This window comes from Dendropsophus ebraccatus, chromosome 6 (assembly GCF_027789765.1).
Source record: "Dendropsophus ebraccatus isolate aDenEbr1 chromosome 6, aDenEbr1.pat, whole genome shotgun sequence".
In the NCBI taxonomy this organism is placed as follows: Eukaryota; Metazoa; Chordata; class Amphibia; order Anura; family Hylidae; genus Dendropsophus; species Dendropsophus ebraccatus.
Window position 1 is genome coordinate 64,515,224 of NC_091459.1, and position 22,805 is coordinate 64,538,028.

Below are 22,805 nucleotides of genomic sequence, written 5' to 3' on the forward strand. Positions count from 1 at the left end.
ATAGGGCGCCTCTCTTTCCCCTCCCCCTCCCCTCCTGTACATCTGGCAGGGACGGGACCTTCGCAATAACCTTCCCGGGCACCCAATGTATCTGTGTGCCAAATTTGGGGTCAAACGGTTCAGGCATTTGGAAGTTTATAGAGGACAGACAGAAGGACAGACAGACAGACAGACTTTGATTTTTATGATATAGATGTTTGTGTCTTGCATATCTTTTTTACTATTTTTTTATTTTATCGCCAATGGAGTTATGTGAGGGCTTTTTTTTGCGGCATAAGCGGACGTTTTTAGTGGTACACCTTTTGGGTACATATGACGTTTTGATAGCTTTTATCTATATTTTTTAAGGGGTCGGATTAACAAAAAATTGTCATTTTGATTAGTTTTTTTATTTATTTTCAGGCGGGATAATCGGATAATATAACAGGTTCATAGACGGGGTCATTACGGACGAGGCAATACCAAATATGGGTTTAACTGCCCAGGGGGCGCGGCTCCCCTCTGGGCAGTGGCAGCAGAAGGAGGCTGTGTGACACAGCCTCCTCCCGCTGCCCGATCGTCGTTAGGGACAGCAAGGGGAGGCAAGGACAGCATTACGTTTGGGAAACGTCATGTTGCAAGAACTACTTGCTTTACATGACGTTTTGCGGCATGGGGTTAATGATCTGTCAGATAAATCTCTCTGTATAAAGGCACCCTTAAACTCTGCTCCCTTGGACATCATGTGGGACTCGAGAAAAGCCTACCTTAGGGATGTTATAGTTGGGAGGATTGCACATGTACGTACAGGCATATGCAAAGAAAGAAACACCTGATAATTTGGACAACTTAAATAAGGCAGAGGAAGAATTTTGTGATCTGGTGATAGAAAAGGCAAAAAAATTTTCTTTGCAGGTAAATAGGCATATGTTGATCGTGGTAAACCTAATAAAGTTTTAGCAGATCTGCTAAGGCACCAACAGGTCATGAAATCCTTAAACACTTGAAAAAAAATGAAAAAGAGATTAGCCTTTATATGCTGCAGAACAGATAATATGTTGGAGTTCAAATTTGCAAAATAGATTAAATTGCTGTATAATAGATTAAATTGCAAAATAGATGTAACAGGTTTGTTATATTAGCAGCAACACTTTTAATCTTCTTTTGCTATGATCAAATTCAAATGTCTGATTATGAAAACATATTATGTTGGGGTGAGATGTATTTAAAATTAAAGGGGTTATCCAGCGTGGGGGCACTTTTTGGGGGAGACTGGGCAGTTGAAGTCCGCTCGGATCCCGCCTCCTTCACTGAGTGGCTGAGCAGCCCTGAGACGTAGCATCTCGGGTGGCGTCAGACACCAGGAAGCGACCGGGAAGCGGGGACCGCCGCTAGAACCGGGGAGGTGAGTGGACGTCTTTTATTTCAGCCACCTCCTCCCCGGTCCCCCCAAAAAGTGCCCCCACGCTGGATAACCCCTTTAATTCAAGTGCACCTGTCATTTTAAAAGATTTTTATAAACCTGCATGGTTTTGTTAGCTTAACCCTTCAGAGTTGGTGACAATGATTTTAGTGCTTCCTTACTTCTCTGGACAGTAAAAGTACATTCTATCTGCTACTCCATTACATAGTGCTGAAGAAAAGTTACTGCACTGAAAAGGCTGCACCGTGCTGAAAGATTACAGTACTAGGCCTTGTTCACACTATGTATTTTGCGATCAAGCAACTGCCATTGTTGCAGGTTTACAATAATGGCTGTTGTTTAATCACAGTGACCCATCGCATTAACCCCTATGGAATCCCTGCCACAATATATACACTGCAGGTGACATTCCATGCGGCCGCACAGAAAACTGACATGTCTATTTTGTGTGGCCGCTACTTAGTGAACAGAGTTGTTTAGACGTTGAGGAAAAAAAACATTAATGTCTTTAATATCTTGGGGGTTTTGCCAATTCTTCTTCGATAAAGTCGGCGAGTTGCCGACGAAACATGTTAGTGTAGGCATTATGAATAAGTTTTAATGATGTTATATGCCAAAACGCATGCTAAGGTCATGTTCCCACTGCGTAAGTTTCGTAATAATCATTGCCGTTGTAACTACGGAACTTATGTAGTGCTGCCTTCTAAGAATCCCGGATGGAGTTTATACACATAGTAGTTACTATGTATTCACTAAATAGCGGCCGTAGAAAACCCTGTCAGTTATCATAATGGAACGTGCGGTTTCGGCTGCACATCCAGCTGGTACGGCAGTACCAGACAGAATGATCTTCTCTGACACCGGCCCGGTCGGGTCCCAGGACGGCCAGTGTCTTACTACGTGGGAACATAGCCTAAAAGAGCTTTAGGGAATGCTGAAAGGGATGCTAGCAAGCAGGGGCGGATTAACTTTACCATAGGCCCTGGGCTGTTCACCAAGCCTGGGCAGCACTTGCATGGTGTTCATAGTACAGGATAGATAATATCATGATGCTATGATTTGTGCAAATAAGTGTTGAAAAAGTAGCATTTTTTTGCAAATCATGGCAGATGTTTAGACAGGAGACAATACACCAATGAAGTTAAAACTCTTTATGGGTGGCCATGGGCCCCTCAGGAGCTCTGGGGCCTCGGGCTACTGCCTGAACCAGCCCTATTATAATCTGCTACTGGTAGCAAGTCACGCTACTATTGTAAGGACAGTTGGACATAGATGGAGTTAAGACAGTTGACCAAGGGCGGCAGTGTGTTTTGTGCTTATTACTGACCGACCTGGTCTAGTTATTCGAAGGAACAAGCGTTTTCCAGTTTACCACCTACAGCCGAGGTTTTTTTTATTGGCAACTGTTCTTTGCTATCTCCTGCATAGTCCAACTGCCCTTTACAAGTTCTAAGAGGTAAAAATACCCATAGAAGGTATTGTGATATTCCGACACACTTTTAATACACTTTTCACCACTTTTGAGCCCTTAAAGCGTAATTATAAAATATTTTGACCATTCAGTTTGAGTTAGCTTAGGTTATGATAAGAATTTTTACACTATACACTAAGCTAAAAAAAAAATTAAATACATGAAGCTGAATGTCCCCTCAGAGCTGTGTTTGCCTCTGTGTTATTTCTGCATTCCTGATAGACACGCCCCTCTCTGGAGATCCATCCTGAGTGTACGGACTCCGACAGTAGCATCAGATAACAGCCCTGACACAGACAGAAACAAAACCTCCTCCCCCCTCCTCCCCTCACAGAGGTCACTTAGCAGAGCTGGTGTCTGTGTTGTGTGTGGAGCTGCACAGGGGAGGAGATGGATGGAGGGACAAGTACCCAGTGCTTCAACCAGAGGGACATGCCAGCCATGGCGGACGGGGGTCGACACAAATGTGGTAAGTATAATGCACCAACACTTTCGGGTCTAGCGTGTGTGTGTGTGTGTGGGGGGGGACACGGGGAAGGGGGCCATTACTTAACTTTGTAATGTGTGTTATTTTGTGAATAAATGATTAGCGCCACACTACCCCTTTAAGGGTTTTTTCCTCAATGTCTAAACAATATAGGTAAGCCTCTTGGACTAGGCAGGGATCTCTCCCCCACAACTCAGTGAACAGAGGCCGCACCAAATAGACTGTGCACACAATGTAAAGTACGATTCATGGCTGTACTTTACATTCTGTGCTATGGTTAATTGGAGTTCAGGCAAACCCAAATGCGCTCGCATTTCAATTAAGTTGAAGTGATGTTCACCAGGCATGTCACAGAACAGCCGCTGTTTTGCTATGTCTGAACATGGCCCTAGATGGCATGTGGAAAGAGAAAGGCATACTGAAAAACTGGGTTCACAAGGTGCTATGTGAGCAGAACAGAAAGAAACAGCAACAGTAGAATCACAGCAAGGAAAGGGTTTACTAAGGTCTGAGCTGCTACTTCCTCTACTATGTCCTGATCTAGCTACTACTACAAATAGATTTTCCTCAACTATGAGAAGTGGGCAGCAGATTGCACATAAGGGAGATGATTAGGACCCTATTACACCAACAGATTATCTGACAGATTTTTTTTGAGCCAGGCCAGCAATGGATTATACACAGGGAACAGGTAAGAAAGACTGAGATTTCTCCTCTTTTCAAATCCATTCCTGGCTTTGACTTAAAAAGATCTGTCAGATAAATCTGTTAGTGTAATAGGGCCCTTAGTAGCCAATATTTTTTAGTGGCAAGTAGTTTTTTTTGGTAAATAAAGTGATCCACAAATGTTAGGGATCACATAGGGAATCAAATGTAGTGAGTTTGGTAGAAACCGTGCCCATTTAAACTAATTAATATCATACAGTTTAGTCAGTAAGTTTATGTTTCTTCCTAAAGATGTAGATGTGTTTAAAGGGTAACTATAATCATTAGAGGCGGCAGGATACACTGTGAAAAAACCTGCCACTGTGCTCCAACCATGATCCTGCGTTTCCGATGCAGGCCCGCGCTGGAGGCAGATTTCTTTCAGCAGGGCTGTGGATTCCATTTTATACAATACAGCTGAAAGAAATCCATATCTGCCGTGTGCCTGCATCGGAAGCATAGCCCGACAATGGTGGGAGTGCAGCGGCAAGTTTTTTCAGGCTGTATCCTGCCGCCTGCTAGTGATTATAGTTACCCTTTAATATGCTAATACATTGAGCACTAGAAAACCACATAAACAACTGCAGATTATAAAGAATGTTTTTTTTTTACTCATAATCATATAAACAGTTATTATAGTACACATAACACTGAAAATACACAGGTGTAACATTGGAAGAACATTATCATTCAGAACTTAAAAATAGCTATATATCAGTAAATCATAAGTTAAATAAGAAAACTGGTGATTATGTTTATTTGCATTTAACTGTTAACTTGTGGCAAACATTTTTTTGAAAGTGAAAGCATGAAGTGCAGCCATATTGGCTGTCACTTTTGACGTATCTTCTAAGCAACTTTGTTGTTAAATAAACATAATTTTAAAAAAATAGTCATGTTTTGAAGGACTGATTTAAAGTGACAATAAAAATGGACTCACTTCTGGTTATGACTTTTGCAAAGATGGCTACCCCAAAAAAGCTGAATGTCTCAAGATCTCTATAAGTAAAAACCATTAGAGGTTGTAATTGTTGTGAGGCTACATCCTGATGAAGACTAGAGCTTCATTTACATGTCCAGTGTTTTTTAAGAGTTTTGTCTGTTAAGTTTAATCTGTGAAAAACACTCTATTGATTGCATCCGTTTTTGTCACTGATCACGTCAGATATAGCAGAGCTGAATGTGTCCTCCACCCCTAGAAGCCCCCTGCCCCCCTCCCCCGATGTGTCATAGAACCTTTTTGCTTCAGAGCAGAGCTGTGCAGCACTAGAAGAAATGCACAGGGAGGAGGCTGCTTCACCATGGGACCGGGAGCCAATCACTGCAGTCGCTGCCCCAGCCTCAACCCCAGGGATAAGCTGCTATGCTGCATCCAGGGGATGCACTGGGTTGGGGGTCGATAGGCACTGGTGTTGTATGGGGGCGGAGTGGGGGGCTGACAGGAGCGGGGGGGAAGAAGTGTGGAGAGATAGGAGCTAGTGACAGGCACAGAGAGAAAGCAATCAGATTACATGTTTCATTCCTTACAGACTCTTTGGAAAATGAAAGGTGGCATCTGATTGGTTGCTAGGGGCAACTGAGCCAGTTTCACTTTACACCATGTTTGATAAATCTCCCCCTATGACTATAACTAAAACTGCAGTGGGTGGACAAAGCATATGTGCATCATTACTGCTTTTTTCCACCTAATTAAATAATGCAATAATGCAAAAAGAAACTGTTGCATACTCTCCAAAAGTACAGCAGTGGCAATTAGACAATAGCTCTCAAACATTTATGGTACACAAAGTCATTTTGCCATAGCAATCGCCTTGCCATTCTGTACAATAGTGATAAAATATATGTGAACAGGTAATGCAGACAAACATGTTCCTTTAGGCTTATGGTCATTGTATACAATTTTACTTTCAGCTATTTGTAATACCTGTTCTGGATATAGTTTGTAATAATCGATAATGCCTCAAGGATGAAACGTTATAATGTCATAACATTAGTCATCTACTGTACAAGAATGCATAATAAAATCACCCCGACTCTAAAGAATGACAAATCCCACCACCATCCCTAAAAAAAATAAGAAACACTTCCAAATGTGTTGGTAGAAAAATATTTAAAATACCAAAGTAAAACTAAAGCTGCTGTAGTATAAAATGTGACAAGAATAACGTTAGTACTCTCTTGTATTAACACAATTGTCCAGCTTGACATAAATTGTTATATCAATGTTCGACCACTACTATGCACACTGAAACATCTCAACCACATGAAAAATCGGTTCTTTGGGTCAATATAGGATCCAAGGGTCAAGTATGCAATACCTTCCAGTAAAGTCAAATGTACTGAAGCAATCTTAAAACAGTGCTTCTGTAGAAATTATCCCCGTGATAAAGTACACAAACAAGTTTCTTCATGCTTCATTTTGTTGTTTCATTCTCATGAGCACAACGTGATTCTTCTTTTTTCTATGGTATATTACACAAGCAATGACTGTACAAACAATTGCTATGCAACACAAAACAATGATTGCAACAACTACTCCAACCAGCCTACTTCCACCACGTTCTTTGTCATCAGTGATTATGTCTGCGTCTGTGGTATGCACAATATCCTCATTATTATCATCGTCAAATGAGTTGCCAGGTTGTATTGTTGTTGTTGTTGTTGTCTTTGTTCTTGTTGTAACCAATTTAGGCTCTTCAGAAGGGACAGTACTACTAATTTCTTCATAAACAGGTGTTGTTTCATCCAATTCTGGTTCAACTGTAGATGCCAAAGTCAATAGTTGGTCTTCTGTTAAATCAGCTATGGGCACATTTATGAACGGAAGGTTGGTACAGACAAGTTGGCTTTGGTTTCCAAGTTTTACCAAATTATACGTAATCCAATATTTGAGAGGAAGAATATGAACATCACATTTCCATGGGTTATTGAAAAGTCTTATTTCATTTACATGTGCTAGAGTGGTAAAAAATTCCTCTGGTAGATTCTCTAGAGAATTATTTTGTAGTTGTATGGTGACTAAAGAGTCCTTGTTCCTAAATACACCTGCAGGAAGATGGTCAATCCTATTGCTGTGAAGGGAGATATTTTGCAGCTTGGGCAGACTCTGGAGAACATCCTCATTTAAGGAGGAGAGTGCATTGGTATGTAGTGAGAGTTCCAGGAGCTCATCTAAGCCTTTAAAAGCATTGGCAGAGATAGATTGGATTTTATTTCTGGATATAATTAATAACTGTATTTGCGTTAGATTGGAGAAGGCATTATCCACAAGTTCTTCCAGGTGGTTATCATACAACCATAGTTCTTTTAGTTTTGGCATTGGCCCAAACACTCCAGTAGAAATATGCTTTATGGCATTTTCAAATAAAGTTACTTTGGACAGTTCTGGTAAATTCACAAATAATCCTTGGGGTAATGATGTGATCGCGTTGTTTGATAAGTATATTTTCTGTAAATTTGGGTTGTTGGAGAACATATCAGAAGTTATTTGACTTATCTGATTACTTTGCAGTGCAACCTCTTGTAGATTAGTCAGTGTTTTCAATAAACCTTCAGGGATATCTTTCAGCTGATTTTCATACACTCGAAAAGTTTGAAGCTTTGTAACTTTTTCTAGGATTTTTGGGTGTAGACGTGTAAGGTTATTCTTTGCTAAATTCAGCTTTGTAAGTCCACTCATCTGATCAAAAGCTCCCCTTGGTATAGAGCGGATATTGTTTGCTAATAAACTGAGGTCCTTCACATTAACTAGTGGAGTAAACAAAGATGGATGAATCTGTGTAATCATGTTGTTTGACAGAATAAGAGTCTCTAGTTTTACTAGATCTTTAAACAAACTTCCAGACAATTCTTGCAGTTTATTGGCGGCCAAACTTAGGTAACGAAGGGATATGAGGTTATGGAAGGCATTGGCACCTATAACAGAGAGTTCACTTTTTTCAATTCTCAAAATTAACAGCGATGTCATATTTTCTAAGACACCATCCTGGAGTTCAGTGACCTCCGTGTTTAATATCTGCAGGTTCCTGATGTTCTGAGGGATAGACCGTGGGACTTCGACAACATCTGCCCCCAAACAGTCTACCTGACCAGCTCGAAGGCATTTGCATTCTTTAGGGCACTGGCTGTAGATCAGAGGAATCATAAGGACGAGCACAATTCCAATGAGGTGGCAGTCTTTCCACATTGTTTTACCTAGAAAACATGGAAAGCGTTACATTTAATTTATTTTTATTTATTTATTTTTCATTTTTAAAAGTTAATATCTTAAGCAAGTTAACTAATATGATTATCAACAATTTTCATTTCTTACACAGGCTATAGCATATTTTTGTCTGTACATGGTGTTTCTACAATGGTGTCACCCATTACAAAGAGAATCAGTAAATGAGCTCATATAAAGGTTTATCAGGAATGAGACATTTTCTTCATTATTCACAGAGAATAAGACACAAATAATACATTATCATTAGGCGCACAGGTCTTGATGAATCTTGCTCATTTATTATATTCTTATGCGTTTTTTTTTTGCGCATATTTTTGGCTAACAGGAACTGTCAAGAGCCGTTCCTGCAGGACATAAAGTTTATTACATTTTTAATAGACGTAAAATTACAAATCTCTGGCACTTTCTGGCACCAGTTGATTTGAAATAAAAAATGTTTTTGCTGAACTTCCCCTTTAAGAAGAAAGTGTCCTCTAAATGAATAAAATAAATATTATTAATTGGCTACTGTGGATTCCTCCTCCATTCGCTACTGTTAACATAGCCTACAGTATATATAATAGCAGGACAAAAGCACCCACAATGTGCTACACTAGTGTATTGTCAATTGGGGCTGAACACTAGGCTTTTTCCAACACAAAGGGGGAGATTTATGAAAGGGTGTAAATATGCACCTGGTGTAAACTGCCCACAGCAGCCAATCACAGCTCAGTTTTCAGCTCTGGTAAAATAAAAAAGGAGCTGTGATTGGATGCTGTGGGCAGCTTACACCAGATATATATTTACACCCTTTCATAAATCTCCCCCCAAATGTATACACTACCTACAGACAAAAATATGCTATAGCCCAAAGTAGAAAACAAGTATTTTAATTTACATAACACATACAATACAGCAAAATAAAAAAAAGATGAACCAGAACTGATAATTGCACACACTCTGGAACCAAGGGATGCATACAAGTGCACCATACAAGGGCACCATACTGGCACCATACAATGCCTCTCTCAAGAATGCACATCGCCTGGCAATCTTTGGGAGCTTTTTACCTTTGGTAATATAACACTGTTATGGAATTTGTGGTTCTCCCCTATTTTGGTTTACATCTCCTATGTCATTAAGTAGTCTACATTAAAGGGAACCTGTCACCCCCCCCCCCCCTGTCACCCCCCCCCCCCCCCCGTGCCAGGGTGACAGGCTCCCGACCCCCCGCTACAGCCCCCTATACTCCGGCGGGATCAGGTGAGTATAGGGGGCTGTAGCGGGGGTCGGGAGCCTGTCACCCCAGCCCGGGGGGTGACAGGTTCCCTTTAAGGCACGTTTGATACTATACATTTGGGCTCTCTCCCTTGACACCCCCATACCACCCTGTCTTCATTATTAATGTTTTTTGGTGATATTTGATTATTGGGCTTGACCGTTAACTGACCACTCTTAAATTTCTTTATTTATCCATGATTGTTACTTATCACATGGTCTTTTTCTTGTTGTAGGATTTATATATTTTATGTTAGCATTGTTTATTTGAGTGACACAGTTCTACTCCTTCTTTTTGGTCATTCACACATTGCATTAGCATGTTACTTATACAGGGTGAGTGATATACCTATACTGGGGTGTCATTTTGGGTGGTACCATACCGGGCACCCCCATGTTTGTCATTTTTAATTGCTTTTAATCTATGGGATCAAAAACCTTTCCAATATTGTACCTGTTATAATAAAGTACTTTTATATTTGACATTTTTTGGTGTGCTTTGGTATATTGTTGGCATAGTTTTTCTCGTTGGTTTAATCATGTTGGTTTTCATGTTGAATCCTTAGCACCCTATATTACTATTGGGCTGTGCATGTCCAGCACATTCATTAGATACTATACATCAGCAGCCTTATAGTAGGGCTTGCATATTAATATTCATCTGGTGTCCGTTACTCATCTGTATGTATCCCTTGGATCCTTAGTGATTGTCATTATCAGTTCTTTTTTATTGTACTGTATTATATGTTTTATGTAAAAAGATTCTTTTTTTCCTCAGGTTATAGCATTTTTTGTCTATACGTGGTGTTTCTACATGTGACCCATTATAAAGAGAATTAGCAAATGAGCTCATATAAAGGATTTATCAGGAATGAGACATTTTTTTTATTATTTACAGATTATGAGAGACAAATGATACATTATGGCAACAATCTCATACAAATTACAGCCAATGGCTATGTTCACACAACGTTTTTTCAGCTCCGTTTAAAATTACGTCCGTCATTTTGAGTCTAAAATAAAGGATGTCATTTCGCTGTCTGTCCTCCCCTTAGTGCAATGATGCCTGTTGGCACGTTGTTCTAGTTTGGATTTACTAATTGCCCTTTGGGTGCGGCTTATTTGAAAAGTCCGCTGACAAAATAAAAACTATGTGAACAAATAATAAAAAAACGTCCAAAAATAATGATCATGATCGTTATTTTGACGTCCCCGGTAAAAACGTCCGTTATTCAGTGCATTGTGTGCATCAGACGTCCATCTTTCCATTGACTTCAATGCTTTGCGATTGCAGTCAGTTAAATTGAGGCAAAAATGGACGTTATTTTAAATAGCAAAATTGGCCGCCTTTCCTTTATTTTTGACGTTGTGTGAACATAGCCAATGTGTGCCTTATCTGCAAGTCTATCACTATCTGCAGGAAACTATGTTATGTTGTCTCTGTCACGTCAGACAAACTAAAAGAAGGGATAGGAAATGAAAACATGGTTAATGCATGCCACATGTGTCTCAGGCTCCAGCCTCCAGCTGCATTCAATACAGACATTACTATTCTTTCGAGATAAAAATAGAGCAGGGATCAGCCAACGTGTAGCATGTGATAAGGATTAGTTGTCCTTAATGTGCTTCTCCATGTATACATCATTGATGGATATCATTGATGTTTTACATTGTTGTGGCTTTACTTTAGATCCTGATCCAATACTGATCACAGGTTCATGCAAGGACTCGTTACCAATCCAATTACAGTACATCTCTAATCAGCTGCTACATATCAGGTGTGGGGTATTATTGACTTCAGCTGCTTTCCCTTACGGTAAGGTCCTTTTAGATCAGGGATGGGGAACCTTCGACCCTCCAGCTGTTGCAAAACTAAAATTTCCATCATGCCTGGACAGCCAAAGCTTTAGTTTTGCAAAAGCTGGAGGGCTGAAGGTTCCCAGTGTCTCTTTTAGATTTACAGATTACAGAGCGAGTATGGTGACTCATTTGCAGTGCCTTTACACACACGACAAATCGAGGGCTGCCCAGGCTGCATAAACCATCCTTGTATTGTTTGTGCAGCCTGGGAAACTGACAGCACAACTATACAGATAGATAGTGCCAAGTATATAAAAAGCCAAAAACTGAAGCACTCGAAGAGTTAAAGTCATGTAAACATCATGTTTTCTATCTTTAACTCTTTGAGTGCTGCCGTTTTTGGCTTTTTACATAGATAGATAGATAGATAGATAGATAGATAGATCTTTGCTGTCAGTTTAAAGATCCATGCTGCTTGTGATCCAGCACCCAGGTCTTCCGTCTTCTGTCCGCCTGGGCTAATGGTTTTCTTTTATTGTTATCGGCTGCACATAGCCCTGTTTACACAGGAATTGTGTGGCAAGAAACAATAAGTTAAAATCCTGCTCTAAAGACCCAATCAGTTGAGGATCAGGCATTTTCCCCATCCTAGAGTGATAGGTGTCACTTTTACCAATCACACTGCAGCTTTTTTATTTGTATTTTGTTACTGAAAAATCTAAGCTGTGCTTTGATTGACTGCTGTGAACAACAAATAAAGTTTTTCTTGTAGACAGTTTCATAAGTCTGCCCCAATAAGACTCAGTATCTGGTTTTAATTAATAAGAAATGAAGTGCTACATTCCCTTTAAATGGGAGAATATGTTTATAACTCGGCTTCAAAGCAAAAATTTTGTATTCTGGCAACTGGTTTTGTTTGACATTTTTTACAAGACAGAGTTTCTGTAAAGTGTCACTGGTTCTGTTGGTGTCTTTATTGTTTTGCTCCTCTATAATTGCACACTGAAAGATATATACCGCTTTGCTGTTTCACTGCATTGTAGCATAGAACAGGTTAATAACAGCTCTGTCTTCATTAGCAGTAAAAAAAAAAAAAAAAAAAAGCTTTCCACTACAGTTGAACATTTCCATTCATACAGTATATCTGTAATACCCAGTTTACTGGTTAGGCTCTGCATGTCAGCTGCCAAGTTTATGGCTTAAATTCAGTGACTGTATTCACAGCAAGTTAGGGCTGGCCAATTAAGAATAAAGTCTTTAAGAGGGTGGAAACTTCACCTCCGCATTCTTAGGAACAGTATGTTCTCAGTGACTTTATAGGGAAATTTATTTCAAATAGGCACCCTAGTACCCTAGTATGTGGTTTTTATTGCCTATACAACGCCTATATATTCCAAAACTCTGTGAGTGTGTGTGTGTGTATATATATATTATATTAGAGATGAGCGAACCTCGAGCATGCTCGAATCCATCCGAACCCGAACTTTCGGCATTTGATTAGCGGTGGCTGCTGAAGTTGGATAAAACCCTAAGGCTACGTTGAAAACATGGATATAGTCATTGGCTGTATCCATGTTTTCTAGACAACCTTAGAGCTTTATCCAACTTCAGCAGCCACCGCTAATCGAATGCCGATCGTTCGGCATTTGATTACATACACACATATATAGATTGGTGTTTGTATTTTGAATGGTCAGATCTCCTGATGTGTCTATTTTAAATACTTTGGTAATCTATATACAATATACTGCAAGCTTTAGAACATGTTTTCATAGAACTCTGCATTATGCAGTTTCCCCAGTTTTCCTTTCACAAATGTTGAATGGCTCAGGGCACCACCTTTGATAGAGATAATGGTACATTTGTTGGGCTTTTAGTCTGCTCCATTTTTCCATAGTATTTCTGCATTCATGTCATGGGGTGCGCTGCTACACATTGAACAGTAAGCTGATGAAGGCCGCAGGCCGAAACGCCGCACCCTCCTTATTTGTACCTGTATGATTTGACCCTTCAATAAAAGTACACTAAGAACTTGGTGAGTGCCGGGATATTCCTTTACTACCGCTGCTACACATTGACCTGATACTATTAACCACGTCACACATTTATTGACAAAGGACATGGTAATCCCCAGTGCATGCCAATTTATTCACTTACTGTATTTCCAGGCAGAATAGCAGATTAATGACCCAATGCAGGGTTTTTGTGAATAGATGTCTTACCTATTGTGTTTCACTGTATTTTTAGAGGATGTCTTATTTTTCTATGAAGAAGAATTCATATGTCACATGTCAACACTGATTAAGCACAGCAGGGACACTGTACAGTATGGCGTCAGGTGAAGGGATAATGGCAGACTGTGTGCAGCTTTACATCTGGCGGCAGGGGATAACAGGCAGGCGAGGGGCCTCATGATGCCTTGCCTGCACATTTACAAGTGACACCTGCAGAAGGAACATCAGGGTTAGCGGCAGGTCCTTCATGTCCTGCAGCATCTGTTCTGCAATGGACAGTGAAGGTAGGGGACAATGGCGGAGGGCTAAGAAAAATCACAGCTGCATGCCCTAGTATTCTGTTCATCGGACATGCTTCCATAGAAAAACTTTGCTAGGTCTCACTTTTTAGGAAGACATTATATTTAGCCATTCAGCAAAACCTTTACTAGGTCTTATTTTCAGGGGATGTCTTATTTTCAGGGAAACAGGGTATCTACTGATATCACCTTTTATTGTAATCCTGTCTGATAAGTAGGACATTGTTGGAAAGTGAACTGCACAGAACACAGCTTATTACTACGTCTAGTGGCCAGACTTAAAACTGCAAAGATTTAGGATAAATTAATGATATAAATATGTAGTAAAACATCATCAAAAACGCTTAAAAAATGTTTAACATAAAATCTTTATTTAAACAACAGGTCATTTTCTGATGACACATTCATTCCTTTTAACGCAAGATTAAAGGGGTTATCCAGTGCTACAAAAACATTGCCACTTTCTTTCAGAGACAACACGACTCTTGTCTCCAGTTCAGGTGCGGTTTGCAATTAAGCTCTATTCACTTCAATGAAACTGAGCAGCAATCCCCCCCCCCCCCCCCCCCAAGCTGGAGACAAGAGTGGGGCTGTCTTTGGAAAAAGTGTCCATGTTTTTGTAGCACTGGATAACACCTTTAAGTTAACTCGGAAGCTCCCCTCCCTCCACCCTTAGTTGTAAGGGCAGGGCCCACACACTGTGAAGATAACTTGCTATTGCTTCTGCTGCAGCTTGAATTGGCACATCAAGTGTATATGTGTAGTTTAGTGTGCAAACATTCAAGTGATCCATCAGTGCCCTGCAGCCTTTACCAGCATAAGACAGATGCTATTCACTATTTGTTTTTCAAAAATTATGAGTGAAGGTGCACACTTGAGCTAATAGTGGCACATTGCTAATCTGCCTTCTCAACACAGATTAGCATTATATGTACTGCATGCAGAAAACTGTATGCTAGTTGTTCAGATTTAAATATATAATCAGAGAGAGAGAAAGCAGAGAAAATTCAGTCCTGTTCGATTACTTATTACTGTACACCCCTGCCCCAACATCGCAATATCCCTTAGAATTACATGGTTAGAATGTAATTCTTTTTTTTATTTTTTTTTTTATTTAAGCAACTTTTCTATGCGGTATAGAATCCAAGACTCTAGACAGCAGCCTCTTATCCTCATCTCCCCTCCCATCCTAACGGTCCAGTAACATTTACATGTAGTCTGTAGTCTACTGCTTTAGGAAAGCTTCCAAACACTAGTCGCCTGCACAGCCTTATGTGCTTTGCACAGAACCCTGAAATACTATATGTGCACTCACAAATGTTTGTAGTCAAAATGAGCAAGGATTAGGCAAAGAATTCAGGTAATTTTATAAGTTGTCTGTTTTAACCTAAGATGTGTTTAGCTTAAAGAAGAAGTCCGGCAAAAATATTTTAATTAAAGTATTGTATTGCCCCCCAAAAGTTATACAAATTACCAATATACACTTATTACTGGAAATGCTTATACAGTGCTTTTTCCCTGCACTTACTACTGCATCAAGGCTTTTCTTCCTGAATAAAATGGTGATGTCACGACCCGACTCCCAGAGCTGTGCGGGCTGTGGCTGCTGGAGAGGATGATGGCAGAGGGAGGCTCAGTGTCTTCCCAGTGCCCTGTGTCCCTCAGTGTCCCTCTGCCACCATCCTCTCCAGCAGCCACAGCCCGCACAGCTCTGGGACGGGTCGTGACATCACCATTTTATCCAGGAAGTGAAGCCTTGATGCAGTAGTAAGTGCAGGGAAAAAAGCACTTTATAAGCATTTCCAGTAAAAAGTGTATAGTGGTAATTTGTATAACTTTTGGGGGGCAATACAATACTTAAATAAAAAATTTTGCTGGACTTCTCCTTTAAGAAGTTTCACATAACTGAATAAAGTATACTATTCTAGTCATTTATTGTGATTTTTTTTTAAATTAGTGGATCATAGCAGGAGTCGACACAATACAACACATCCACATCCAAATTCTGTGTAGGTTTGTGGTCCACTGTCCACAACCATAGCTATTAAATGCATACCTCCAGGTCTTCCAGATTGTTGTTTGGTACAGCAAGTTGCCAGCTATTTTATTAACACTTTGATGACCAGGCCAAATTTCGTTTTTACGCTTTAATTTTTTCCTCATTGTTAAATGTGAGCAAAGCAGCCAGAAATTCTTTTAATGAGCTTCACGAACTTTCGGTCAAACTCCTTAAGATTCGCAAATCAAATCTTAACAAATTTAATTAAAACAGCCAAAATTAAAGTAGGTACAATACTGGGGCTATTACAGAAGGACAATTTTGTTAAAGCATGTTGTCAAAAATCGGAAAATCACAATTTAAAAAGTCAATCAGTCCGTCATCCAATTTCTGCCATTCCTCTCCTCTCTGTCCCAATATCACTATGTTAGGGTCCATTTACTCAGAAAGATTATCTGACAGATTATCTGCCAAAGATTTGAAGCCAAAGCCAGGGATGGATTTGAAAAGAGGAGAAATCTCTGATCTCTGTTTATTGTCTGTTTCTGGCTTTGGCTTCAAATCTTTGGCAGATAATCTGTCAGATAATCTTTCTGTGTAAATGGACCCTTAGGGCCCTATTACACAAACAGATTATCTGACAGATTTTTTTAAGCCAAAACCAGGAATGGATTTGAAAAGAGGAGAAATCTCAGTCTTTCATTTGTTATCTGTTCTCTGTTTATAGTCCTTTCCTGGCTTTGGCTCAAAAAATCTGTCAGATAATCTGTTGGTGTAATAGGGCCCTTAGTCTCTTCCTGCTTTGATTGCCTGATGCAATCCTGCTTTCTCATCCACACACAGCCCACTGGCCGCCTTCATTTTTTAAAAAAAAATGAAACCTTTTTTTTTTTTTTTTTTTTTTTAATGTATTTAAAATTGCTCTATTACCATCCTTATAACGCTTTTATCCTTTGGTCTATGGGGCTGTGTGAGGTGACATTTTTTGCGTCATGATCTGTACTTTCTATTGGTACCTTGCATATATATGCGACTTTTTGATAACTTTTTATTACAGTTTTTCTGGATTAGATGTGACTAAAAATGTGCACTTTGGCAATTTTGCACTTTGGCATTTTTTTTTGCACTTACACCATTTACTGTGCAAGCTCAGGAATTAGATGATTTCATAGTTCGGGTGATTATGCACGCAGTGCTTTTTCTATTTTTACAATGCATCATGATATCAGTGATGCATTGCTGTGCCGGAGCCCAGAGCAATGGAGTACGGAGTCAGGATCAGCACAACTACAGCGCAGAGCCCTGGCAAGGCAACAAGCAGGTATTGCCCCTTTGCAATCACTGGGGGGGTGATCCCGCCACTAGAGCACCATGAGGGACACAGGCCATTTAAATGCAGATGTCAGTTTTGACAGCTGCATTTAAATGGCTAATTAGCAGGCACATTAATCGGACCGCAACGGTTAATAGCCACAGTCCCTGGCTGCTATCTCCCTCCTCTGAACTCCCGTCCCAGGACATATGAGTACGCCCTGGGTCGCATGGGGTTAAGAATATTAGGTAGCTTTGAGAATAATCATGCTGTGTTGCATTTTCATGTAATTGCATATAGAAACCAATGCTCTGGCTTACTATTGCTTATATCACAGTTGATGAGCTAAGCCTTGGCACTGTCGTTATAATTTTTAAAATTCAACTCTCCAAATCAACAGGGGATGTAAGGCATGTTTGCAGTTTACATTGTTTTTTGTTATGTTGCTAGGCTAGGCTATGTTCACACTACAGGATCTTTCAGCCGTAATTGCCAATGGCCATCAAAAAGATGTCTGATGTGTGCTAATATCAGCCACCTATAATGATTATAATCATTATAAACTGCCATATTTACCAAATATCAGATGTTTTTTTGACGACCATCGGCAATGACGGCCAAAAAATCCTGACGTGTGAACATAGCCTTATACTTACTTGAAATCCAGGTCCAGTTTGCTGAAGGCAGCTTTTTCGGGTTTGTGCTGGTTGAAGAAAAGTGACAGCCTGCCAGAGAAGCCAGTCATTTAATTGACAGCCCCATTGATTCATGGCACTATGTATTGTTCGGGACTTCCTGTGTTTGGTCTCTTTTTTATTTTTTTTTAACGGCACAAACCCAAAATATGGCCTAGAAAACTGAACCTGGATTTCAAGTAAGTATAGCTCTGTTTTAAAGGATACCTAAAAAAAAAAAAAAAATAATAATAATAATAATAATAAATAGTCATGTAATTGCGAACTTGCTTTATATTACATCCCCTATTGATTTAGATTTTGACAGTTTTAACAACAGGTGCCCTTTAACCCCTTGCCTCTAAAGCCTGTTTTGGCCTTAATGACCAGGCTCATTTTTCAAAATCTGACCTGTCACACTTTATGCGCTTATAGCTCAGTGATGCTTTAACGTATGCTAGCGATTCTGAGATAGTTTTTTCGTCACATATGGCACTTTATATTAGTGGCAAAATTTAGTCACTACTTTGTGTGTTTTTTGTGAAAAACATCAAAATATCATGAAAAATTTGAAAAATTTGCATTTTATGAACTTCTGAAATTCTCTGCTTTTAAAAAAGCAAGTCATAGCACATAAATTAGTTACTAAGTCACATAACCAATATGTCTTCTTTATTCTGGCATAATTTGGTAAACATATTTCACTTTTTTAGGGTGTTATGGGGCATAGAAATGTATCAGCAAATTATCAAATTTTCATGAAATTTCCCCATTTTGGAAACTAGACATCTTAAAGAATTAATCTAGGGGTATAATGAGCATTTTAACTCTACAGGGGCTGGAGGAAAGTATTCACAATTAGGTCGTAAAAAAATCGAAAATTAAAATTTTCCAATAATATATATGTTTAGATTAAAGTTTCTCATTTTCAAAAGGAACATGAGAAAAAAGGTATGCCAAAATTTGTAACGCAGGTTCTCCTGAGTACAACGGTACCCCATATGTGGGCGTAAACCACTGCATGGGCACACAGCGGGGCTCAGAAGGAAGGGAGCGACAATTGGCTTTTTTAATGCAGATTTTGCTGAAGAAGTTTCTGAGCGTCAGGTGCGTTTGCAGTGCCCCTGTAGTGTCAGCAAAAGTCACCCCATTTTGGAAAGTACACCCCTCAAAGAATTTATCTTTGGGTAGGATGAGCATTTTGACCCCACAGGTGTTAGAGGAAAGATTTCAAAAGAAGACAGTAAAAAATGAAAAACCCGAATTTTTCCAATAATATGTTCGTTTAGTTTGAAATCTCTCAATTTCACGAGGAACAAGAGAAAAAAAGTACCCCAAAATTTGTAACGCAGGTTCTCCTGAATACAACGGTACCCCATATGTGGGCATAAACCACTATATGGGCACACAGCAGGGCTCAGAAGGGAAGGAGCGCCAATTAGCTTTTTTAATGCAGATTTTGCTGGAGAAGTTTCTGAGCGCCAGGTGCGTTTGCAATGCCCCTGTAGTGTCCACAGAAGAGAACCCCCCCAAAAGTCACCCCATTTTGGAAAGTACACCCCTCAAAGAATTCATCTTGTGGTGTGGTGACCATTTTGACCCCACATGTATTAGAGGAAAGTATTTAAAATTAGACAGTAAAAATGAAAAACTTGAATTTTTCCAATAATATGTTCGTTTAGTTTAAAATTTCTCATTTTCATGGAGGAACATGAGAGAATCTGCACCCCAAAATTTGTAACGCAGGTTCTCCTGAGTAGAACTGTACCCCATATATGGGCATAAACTCTTGTATGGGCACACAGCAGGGCAGAGGTCAGAGGCAACGTGCGGTGGTCAGAGGCAACGTGCGGTGGTCAGAGGTGACAGGGGATAAAAAGTGCCTGCAGCACTGGGAACAGGCGATCAGGGGTATATAGTATATACCTCCGATCGCCTGTTCCGGGACCCCACAGGGGGGTCCCCGATCACTGCCCCATGCTCTCCGCTACCTCCGGTGGCGGAGAGCATGGGTGTTTCATTCATTTTTTTTATTTCCATCGCTGCGAACAAACATCGTTTGTTCGCAGCGATGGGGGCGGCCATCTTGGATGTGATGGCCGCCCGGGGAGGTAATCGGCCACTAGGAGGGGGGGCTGATCTGGGGTCTGATTTACACTTATTTCATCTCCCCCCCCACCATGGATTCACGGTGGGGGGAGATGAAATGCAGCGGCGGCGCCGGTAATGGCCGGTACTGGCGGATCGCCGCTATAACGGCAATAGCGGCGATCCGCCAGTACCGGGGGGGCACGGAACGGCCAGGGGGAGCATCAGTAGTGGCGGCGGGAGGAGGCAACATGCCACAGCCCCCTCCCGCCGCCTGATCGCCTGCCGAACCACAAATCTCCCCATAGACGCTGCGGTCACATTGACCGCGGCGTCTATGGGGTTAACTGCCCGGGGGGAGCGCGGCTTCCCTCCGGGCAGAGGCAGCGGGAGGATGCGGTGTGATACTGCCTCCTCCCGCTGCCCGATCTCACCTAGGGACAGCGGGGGGAGGCAGGGAAAGCATGACGTTTGGGAAACGTCATGTTGCAGGAACTACCTGATTTACATGACGTTTCCCAAACGTCATTTTGCGGCAAGGGGTTAAGAAATGTTTCCTATGTACATGGAATTATAAAGGTTAAGTTGAACGGCAAACATTTCTCAAACAAACGAACATATATTTATATCTTTATGTTGGTATTGTTATCTGTTTACCATTATTACAGCGACACCATTATGTTTTACCATTATAACAGCGGCACTAAAACAAAGCTTATCAGTGCTTTATCTTTTACTATTATAGATTTATTTATAGTATGACCAAATTGCTTTTGGTGTATTTGTAAGGTAAGGAACCAGACAAGTCAGCAATGTTGGGCCCTGAAACTCCTTATGCTGGCCCAAGGGGATACTGTTATGAGATAATGAATGTTATTCACTATACCTGTCAGTGTTTTTTTTTTTTTTTATTGTTATGTATGATCAGTGTACCGGTGAGAAGACACAAGCCGGTGGCGAAAGGAAGCAAATTTGTGCAGTAATTGGCTGCCCCCTTTCCGCCACATCTGGCCAGCAGCTTGTATTTTTATAAGGCAGTCAGTGGAGAGGAGACATTTTATCCATCTATCAGTCAGGCCAGCAATTCAGTGGGGAACAAAAATGATAATTCTATATACAACAAGGTCACAAATAGACCATATTGCAAATAACAATGTGAGGGTATATTGTTTGTTTATATCTATATCGATCTATCTATTTATCTATCTAGTGAAAAAAGTTAAATGCAGCACTCTAGAAATAGATGCAAGGGTGCCAGCCGGTGTACCCGTATGCGACCAAGCGGGTTGTAGCTAGATATGAAAAGTCACCTCAGCACTCCAACTGGAATTCAAAATAACGTGTTTATTATTTCACCCAGGCAAAGAGCAACGTTTCAGCTCCTTGTCGGAGCCATTATCAAACGTTGCTCTTTGCCTGGGTGAAATAATAAACACATTATTTTGAATTCCAGTTGGAGTGCTGAAGTGACTTTCCATTTCTGTGTGTGTGTGTGTGTGTGTTTGTGTGAAAGTATGTTGAAGAAAAAAGCTGTGTTTGGCAGTAGAAAGTGATTAGAATAAACAAGAGATGTCTGGAAGCTTATAAGTAATGCTTAAATAAACTTAAAAGTGTTTGCTGGAAAAATAATGGTACCCAAACACATGGCAAGCTGCTGGCTGGCTCTACTGTACTATGTTTACTGCCCATATAATTTGCTTAAAACGTATCAAGATAGCAATCAAGAACTCTTCGGTACTTTTGCACATGGAAGATTTGTTGCAGAAATTTATTTGACTAATGCTGGGTTTACACGGGACGATAATTGGCCCAATCGCACAATTAACGATGTCGGCGTAACGTGTTTTTTTTATCTCACGATCAGCGTTTAGGCAGTACAATATACTGTATAGTACGGAAAAATCGCTTTGTGATCGTTTTAAGATCGCCCGGCCCGCCCGCAGCCCAGCCCCCGCTCATTCGCATCCCCCTGTGCCGGCTCGATCGCCACCCCCTGCGCTGGCTCGATCGCCACCCCCTGCGCTGGCTCGATCGCCACCCCCGCCGCTCCCGCTCTGATCGCCACCCCCGCCGCCACTCTGATCACCCACCGCCGCTCCGATCGCCCCCGCCGCCCCGGCCACGAGCATACCTTACCTGCTCGGCGTAGCGGGTGTTCGAAATTCCCGGCTCCCCTCTTCAGTGCATTGATTGGCTGAAGAGAGGAGCCGGGAATTTCAAACAGCTCCTCTTCAGCCAATCAGTGCTGCCGTGCATTGATTGGCTGAAGAGGGGAGCCAGGAATTTCAAAAGGCTCCTCTTCAGCCAATCAGTGCTGCCGTGCATTGATTGGCTGAAGAGGGGAGCCGGGTATTTCAAACGGCTTCTCTTCAGCCAATCAGTGCTGAAGAGGAGTACTGATTGGCTGAAGAGGAGCGGTTTGAAATTCCCGCCCCCCCCCTTCAGTCAATCAATGCACTGAAGAGGGGAGCCGGGAATTTCGAACACCCGCTACGCCGAGCAGGTAAGGTATGTTCGTGGCCGGGGCGGCGGAAGCGATCGGAGCGACGGCGGGGGTGGCGATTGGAGCGGCGGCAGGGGTGGCGATCGGAGCGGCGGCAGTGGGGGTGGCGATCCGAGCGGCGGGGGTGGCAATCCGGGCGGCGGGCATGGCGATCGAGCAGGCGCAGGGGGCTGCGGATGAGTGGGGGGCCGGGCTGCGGGCGGGGGGGCCGGGCTGTGGGCGGCCGGACTTTCGCAACGACTGTTTACACGGAACGATCAGCGAATTTTTTGCGAACAACGATTTAAGAACAAGTTAAAAGATCAAAATGAACGATTTCTCGCTCGTCGTTCGATCGTTCGCTGCGTTT

At 41.3% G+C, this 22,805-nt stretch overlaps 1 protein-coding gene across 1 annotated transcript in view; it reads right to left on the reverse strand.

Annotated features, from left to right (window-relative positions):
* Nucleotides 1-4,729: 4,729 nt before the first annotated feature.
* Nucleotides 4,730-22,805, reverse strand: part of LOC138794862 (leucine-rich repeat-containing protein 15-like) — a 32,103-nt gene continuing 14,027 nt past the window's right edge. Inside the window, exon 2 of the mRNA XM_069973785.1 lies at nucleotides 4,730-8,259. Within this exon, the coding sequence (XP_069829886.1) occupies nucleotides 6,473-8,251 (1,779 nt within the window). The 5' untranslated portion in view covers nucleotides 8,252-8,259 and the 3' untranslated portion in view covers nucleotides 4,730-6,472. The remainder of the gene's footprint in view (nucleotides 8,260-22,805) is intronic.